General features: G+C 68.5%; 1 protein-coding gene across 1 annotated transcript; it reads left to right on the top strand.

Annotated features, from left to right (window-relative positions):
* The first annotated feature begins 1,036 nt into the window (after positions 1-1,036).
* On the top strand, positions 1,037-7,182 carry CD79A (CD79a molecule). The gene is made up of 5 exons (XM_088539278.1): positions 1,037-1,100; positions 2,521-2,790; positions 4,599-4,714; positions 5,940-6,008; positions 7,063-7,182. Exons 1-5 carry the CDS (start codon positions 1,037-1,039, stop codon positions 7,180-7,182), a joined length of 639 nt encoding a protein of 212 aa, XP_088395404.1.
* Positions 7,183-7,745: the final 563 nt, after the last annotated feature.

The following is a 7,745-nucleotide window of genomic DNA, read 5'->3' as shown; positions in this document are numbered from 1 at the left end:
GTCCCCCCCGTGTCCCCCCCGTGTCCCCTGGGTGCTGGTGGCACCGGGCGGTGCCGGGCGCTGGGGCGAATCTCCGGCCGGAACCGCCATCCGGAACCGCCATCCGGAACCGCCGGCCGGAACCGCGTTCCAGCACCGCGTTCCAGCACCGCCGACCGGTACTGTGAACCGGTACCGCGTTCCGGCACCGCCTTCCGGTACCGCGAACCGGTGCTGTGAACTGGTACCGCATTCCAGCACCGCTCTCCGGTACTGTGAGCTGGTACCGTGAACCGGTACTGTGAACCGGTACCGTGATCCAGTACCGCGTTCCAGCACCGCCATCCGGTACTGTGAACCGGTACCGCCATCCGGCACCACCATCCGGTACCGCGAACCGGTACCGCGATCCGGCACCACCTTCTGGTACTGTGAGCTGGTACCACGTTCCGGCACCGCGATCCAGTACAGCGATCTGGTACTGTGAAGCGGTACTGTGTTCCGGTACAGCGATCTGGTACTGTGAGCCGGTACCGCGACCCGGCACCGCCATCCGGCACTGTGATCGGGTACCGTGAACCGGTACCGCCGTCCGGCACCGCGACCCGCTACAGCGATCCGGCACTGTGATCAGGTACCCCATTCCAACACCGCGATCCGGTCCTGTGTTGTGGTACCGCGCTCCGGTACCGCGTTCCAGTACCGTGTTCCAGAACCGCGTTCCGGTACCGCACTCCAGAACCACGTTCTGGTACCGCGTTCCGGTCTCGTGTTCCAGAACCGCATTCCGGTACCGTGTTCCGGTACCACGTTCTGGTACCGCGTTCCGGTCTCGTGTTCCAGAACCGCATTCCGGTACCACATTCCGGTTCCGCGCTCCGGTACCACGTTCTGGTACCGCGTTCCGGTCTCGTGTTCCAGAACCGCATTCCGGTACCACATTCCGGTTCCGCGCTCCGGTACCACGTTCTGGTACCGCGTTCCGGTCTCGTGTTCCAGAACCGCGTTCCGGTACCACGTTCCGGTACCACGTTCCGGTCCCGCGCTCCGGCTGGGAATGGCCGGTGTCCCCAGGAGCCGCCGTGTCCCCCCGCTGCCCCTCGTCCTCTGCCTGCTCCCAGGTAGGAGCCGGAGCGGGAGCGGATCCGGGCGGGAATCACCCCATGGGGGTCATGGATCCGGGCGGGAAGAGCCGGGGGGGGCAGGAATCCGGACGGGAAGAGCCCATGGGGATCATGGATCCGGGTGGGAATCACCCCATGGGGGTCATGGATCCGGGTGGGAAGAGCCCATGGGAGTCATGGATCCGGGCGGGAATCACCCCATGGGGGTCATGGATCCGGGTGGGAATCACCCCATGGGGGTTCCCGGATCCGGGTGGGAATTGCCCCATGGGGGTCATGGATCCGGGCGGGAATTGCCCCATGGGGGTCATGGATCCGGGCGGGAAGAGCCCATGGGGGTCATGGATCCGGGCGGGAATTGCCCCAAGGGTGTCCCAGATCCCGGCAGGAATCACCCCAGGGGTGTCCTGGATCCCAGGAGGAATTGCCCCCCGGGTGTCCTGGATCCGGGTGGGAATCGTCCTCCGGGTGTCCTGGATCCGGGTGGGAATCACCCCATGGGTGTCCTGGATCCAGGCAGGAATCACCCCATGGGTATCCCGGATCCCAGTGGGAATTTCCCCATGGATGTCCTGGATCTGGGTGGGAATTTCCCCATGGGGGTCCCATATCCCAGCGGGAATCCGCTGTCCCCGTGTCCCCATAAGAGGAACCAAAACTGTCCCCAAGGGGGGGAGGGGACAGGAGGGGACAGGAGGGGACGGGGGGGACGGGGGGGACAGGAGGGGACAGGGGGGACAGGAGGGGACACAGGAGGGGACAGGAGGGTTGACGGGGGGGACAGGGGGGGACAGGGGGGGACAGGGGGGGGACAGGAGGGGGACGGGGGGGGACAGGAAGGGACAAGGGGGGGGATGGGGGGAGAGGGGGGACAGGAGGGGACAGGAGGGGACGGGAGGTGACGGGGGGGGGACAGGAGGGGACAGGAGGGGGACAGGAGGGGACGGGGGGGGGACAGGAGGGGACAGGAGGGGACAGGGGGGACGGGGGGACAGGAGGGGGACAGGAGGGGGACAGGGGGGACAGGAGAGGACAGGAGGGGGACAGGGGGGACAGGAGGGGACAGGAGGGGACGGGGGGGACAGGGGGGACAGGATGGGGACGGGGGGGACAGGACAGGAGGGGACGGGGGGACAGGGGGGACAGGGGGGGACGGGAGGGGACAGGGGGTGACGGGGGGGACAGGAGGGACAGGGGGGGACAGGAGGGGACAGGAGGGGACAGGGCCACCCCGATGTCCCCCCCCCAGGGTGGCTGCCCCCCCCCCTGCGGCGCCACCAACGGGAGCGTCGCGGGTGACGAGTGCCCGGCGGTTGACGGTGACGTCGCTGTCGCGGCGCCGCTGCGACACCGGGGCGGCGGTGACGGTGTCACCCGGACCGGCGTCGCGCGCGGTGACACCCGGCGCCCGCGTCAGCCTGTCCTTGCGCCTACACCGCGCCGGCGGGGGCCCGGGCCACGTGGCACCGCGCGTGTCACCCGCCGCGCGGTGACAACGGCAGCGCCTGTTGGGGCGGCGGAGGCCCCGCGCTGGCCGACGGTGACGGCCGCCGCCTGACGCGCGGGGACGGCGGCGTCACCCTGAGCTTCGAGGCGGTGACGCCGGGTGACACCGGCCTCTACTACTGCCGCGTGGAGGCCCAGGGGGTGGTGGCCCAATCGTGTGGGACCTTCCTGCGCGTGCGCGGTGAGGGGGGCGTGGGGACAATGGGGACAATGGGGACAATGGGGACAATGGGGGACAATGGGGACAATGGGGACAATGGGGGACACGGGGACACTGGGGACAATGGGGACATGGGGACAATGGGGACAGCGGGGACAATGGGGACATGGGGACATGGGGACAATGGGGACAATGGGGACATGGGGACAATGGGGACAATGGGGACAATGGGGACAATGGGGGACAATGGGGACGTGGGGACAGGGGGACATGGGGACATGGGGACAATGGGGACAATGGGGACGTGGGGACAATGGGGACATGGGGACAATGGGGACAATGGGGACAATGGCGACAATGGGGGACAATGGGGACAATGGGGACATGGGGACAATGGGGACAATGGGGACAATGGGGGACAATGGGGACATGGGGACATTGGGGACGTGGGGACGGGGACAGGGGGACGGGGGACACTGGGGACATGGAGACATGGGGACACGGGGACACTGGGGACATGGGAATGTGGGGACAAGGGGACACAGGGACACGGGGACGTGGGGACATGGGGACATGGAGACAATGGGGACGTGGGGACAGGGACACAGGGACACTGGGGACATGGGGACGGGGACATGGGGACAGGGGATGCGGGGACATGGGGACACAGGGACATTGGGGACAGGGGACACAAGGACACAGTGACATGGGAACACAGGGACATTGGGGACAGGGGCACAAGGGGACACAGGGACGGGGGACAGGGGATGTGGGGACACCTGGGACACAGGGACATAGGGATGTGGGGACGCAGGAATACGGGGACACAGTGATGTGGGGTGACATGGGGGTGACGCGGGGTGACATGAGGGCAACGGGTGACATGGGGGTGACGCGGGGTGACGTGGGGTGTTGCAGGGGTGTTGCGGGGGTGACATGAGGTGACACAGGGACGACGCGGGGGTGACGCGGGGTGACATAGAGTGTTGCAGGGGTGATGCGGGGTGATGTGGGGTGACACGGGGTGAAGTGGGGTGTTGCGGGTGCGATGCAGGGTGACACGGGGATGTGGGGACACTGATGCGGGGTGTTGTGGGGCCGACGCGGGGGTGATGCAGGGTGTTGTGAGGGTGACACAGGGGTGATGGGGGGTGACACAGGGTGACGCTGGGTGACACGGGGTGACGTGGGGCGATGCGGGGGTGACGCGGGGTGTTGCAGGGGTGACACGGGGTGACGCGGGGCGATGCGGGGGTGACGTGGGGTGTTGCGGGGGTGACGCGGGGTGACACAGGGTGACACTGGGTGACGCTGGGTGTTGCGGGGGTGACGCGGGGTGTTGCGGGGGTGACGCGGGGTGACACGGGGTGATGCGGGGCGATGCGGGGGTGATACTGGGTGACACGGGGTGACACAGGGTGACGCGGGGTGTTGCGGGGGTGACAGGGTGTTGCGGGGGTGACGCGGGGTGACACGGGGTGACGCAGGGTGTTGCGGGGGTGACACGGGGTGACACAGGGTGACGCGGGGCGATTCGGGCGTGACGCTGGGTGTTGCGGGGGTGACGCTGGGTGACACGGGGTGACGCAGGGTGTTGCGGGGGTGACACAGGGTGACGCGGGGCGATGCGGGGGTGACACGGGGTGACGCGGGGTGACATAGGGACAACGTGGGGGTGACGTGGGGCGATGCGGGGGTGACGCAGGGTGTTGCAGGGGTGACGCGGGGTGTTGTGGGGTGACACAGGGACGATGCGGGGTGTTGCGGGGGTGACGCGGGGTGACACAGGTGACACCGGGTGACGCGTCCCCCCGTCCCCGCCCCCCCAGAGGTGGCCGTGCCCTTCCTGAACGTGGCCGAGGCCACCAAGGACCGGGTGATCGCGGCCGAGGGGGCCCTGCTGCTGCTCTGCGCCGCGGGGCCGGGGCTGCTGCTGCTGCTCAGGGTCCGGGGGGACAACGGGGACAACGGGGACAACGGGGGGGGCCTTGGGGACACTCCTGTCACCCCCCGCGGTGGCCTTGGGGACACATGGGGACCCCCTGGGGTGGCTTTGGGGACACTCCTGTCACCCCCTGCGGTGGCCATGGGGACATGCAGGGTGGCTATGGGGACACATGGGGACACCCCAGGGGGGCCTTGGGGACACACAGGGACAACGGGGGGGACCTTGGGGACACTCGGGTCGCCCCCCGGGGTGGCCTTGGGGACATGCGGGGTGGCTATGGGGACACTCCTGTCACCCCCCAGGGTGGCTATGGGGACACGCGGGGACCCCCTGGGGTGGCCTTGAGGACAAAGGGGACAACGAGGTCCTTGGGGACACTCAGGTCACCCCCTGGGGTGGCCTTGGGGACACATGGGGTCCCCCCAGGGTGGCTTTGGGGACACGCGGGGACACAGGGGGTGGCTTTGGGGACACTCCTGTCACCCCCCGGGGTGCCTTTGGGGACACACAGGGACCCCCCAGGGTGGCCTTGGGGACAAAGGGGACAACGGGGGGCCTTGGGGACACTCAGGTCACCCCCCGGGATGGCCTTGGGGACACGCGGGGACACCCTGGGGTGGCTTTGGGGACGCTCCTGTCAACACCCCAGGGTGGCCTTGGGGACATGTGGGGACCCCCTGGGGTGGCCTTGGGGACACATGGGGTGGCCTTGGGGACACACGGGGACCCCCTGGGGTGGCTTTGGGGACGCTCCTGTCACCCCCCGGGGTGCCTTTGGGGACACACGGGGTGGCCCTGGGGACACACAGGTCAACCCCTGGGGTGGCCTTGGGGACATGCGGGTCACCCCCTGGGGTGGCCTTGGGGACGCTCCTGTCACCTCCCGGGGTGGCCTTGGGGACACACAGGGACACCCCAGGGGGGCCTTGGGGACACACGGGTCACTCCTCGGGGTGGCTTTGGGGACACACGGCGTGGCCTTGGGGACATGCGGGGACCCCCTGGGGTGGCCTTGGGGACACGTGGGGACACTCCTGTCACCCGGTGCACGTGGGGACACTCGGGTCACCCTCCACACCCGCAGCGGCTCTGGGGACACCTGTCTCCCCACGTCCCCATGGTGTCACCGCTGTCTCCGCAGTGTCCCCATGGTGTCCCCCACGCTGTCCCCATGTCCCCACGGTGTCCCCATGTCCCCACACTGTCCCCAATGTCCCCACAGAAGCGCTGGGCCAACGAGCGGCTGCTGAAGAGCAAGGGGACGCCGGGGGAGGAGGAGAATCTGTACGAGGTGAGCGGGGACATGGGGACATCGGGGACATCGGGGACATCGGGGACATCGGGGACATCGGGGCGGCCGTGTCCCCCGGTGTCCCCACGGTGTCCCCCACAGCATCCCCATGGTGTCCTCATGGTGTCCCGTGTCCCCATGGCGTCCCCACGGTGTCCCCACCACCTGGTGTCCCCATGTCCACGGTGTCCCCACAGTGTCCCCCCCCCCCACAGTGTCCCCATGGTCCCCCCCCACTGTCCCCACGGTGTCCCCTAAGGTCCCCCCCCCGGTGTGCCCACGGTGTCCCCACTCCCCCATGTCCCCATGGTGTCCCCATGGTGTCCCCCCTGGTGTCCCCACGTCCCATAGTGTCCCCATGGTGTCCCCATGCCCACAGTGTCCCCATGTCTCCCCGGTGTCCCCATGGTGCCCTCATGGTGTCCCCACGGTGTCCCCACCCCGGTGTCCCCATGCCCACAGTGTCCCCCCCCCAAGGTGTCCCCATGGTGTCCCCATGTCCCCACGGTGTCCCCACGTCCCCATAGTGTCCCCCTGGTGTCCCCCCGCTGTCCCCATAGTGTCCCCATGGTATCCCCATGCCCACAGTGTCTCCCCCCAAAGTATCCCCACGGTGTCCCCATGTCCCCATAGTGTCCCCATAGTGTCCCCCCAGTGTCCCCATGCCCCTATGGTGTCCCCCCGGTGTCCTCATGGTGTCCCCACGTCCCCATAGTGTCCCCATGGTATCCCCATGCCCACAGTGTCCCCATGTCCCCATGGTGTCCCCATGGTGTCCCCATGCCCACGCTGTCCCCATGTCCCCATAGTGTCCCCATGGTATCCCCATGCCCACAGTGTCCCCATGTCCCCCCGGTGTCCCCACCCTGGTGTCCCCATGTCCCCTGGTGTCCCCCCGGTGTCCCCACGTCCCCATAGTGTCCCCATGGTGTCCCCATGCCCACGCTGTCCCCACGGTGTCCCCACATCCCCATAGTGTCCCCACGGTGTCCCCATGCCCATGCTGTCCCCACGGTGTCCCCACGGTGTCCCCACGTCCCCGCGCTGTCCCCAGGGGCTGCGTCTGGACGAGTGCTCCATGTACGAGGACATCGGGCGGGGGCTGCCCCCCACCTACCAGGACGTGGGGACAATGCGGGGGGACGAGGCCGCGGGGCAGCTCGAGAAGCCCTGACGTCACCGCCGGCGTCACCCGCACGGCGTCACCCCTGTCCCGGCATCACCCGCACGGCGTCACCCTCACAGTGTCACCCTCACCGTGTCACCCCTGTCCCGGCATCACCCGCACGGCGTCACCCTCACAGTGTCACCCCTGCAGCGTCACCCATCCCAGTGTCACCCATCCCAGTGTCACCCCTGTCCCGGCATCACCCGCACGGTGTCACCCACACCGTGTCACCCCTGCGGCGTCACCCATCCCAGTGTCACCCATCCCAGTGTCACCCCTGTCCCGGCATCACCCCCACAGCGTCACCCGCACGGCGTCACCCACACGGCGTCACCTCACCGTGTCACCCTTGTCCCGGCATCACCCCCACGGCGTCACCCTCACCGTGTCACCCCTGTCCCGGTGTCCCCTCCTTATCCCGGTGTCACCCCCCCGGTGTCACCCCCATGGTGTCACCTTCAGTGTCACCCATCCCAGTGTCACCCCTGTCCCCGTGTCCCCTCCTTATCCCGGTGTCACCCCCCAGTGTCACCCCTGTGCCAGTGTCACCCTCGTGGCATCGCCCTCAC

This window comes from Tinamus guttatus, unplaced genomic scaffold (genome assembly GCF_059628265.1).
Source record: "Tinamus guttatus ecotype Peru unplaced genomic scaffold, ASM5962826v1 Tinamus_guttatus_pri_ptg001559l, whole genome shotgun sequence".
Taxonomy (NCBI): Eukaryota; Metazoa; Chordata; class Aves; order Tinamiformes; family Tinamidae; genus Tinamus; species Tinamus guttatus.
Note: the sequence above shows the minus strand (reverse complement) of the source record. Positions and strands in the feature narration are given on the sequence as shown.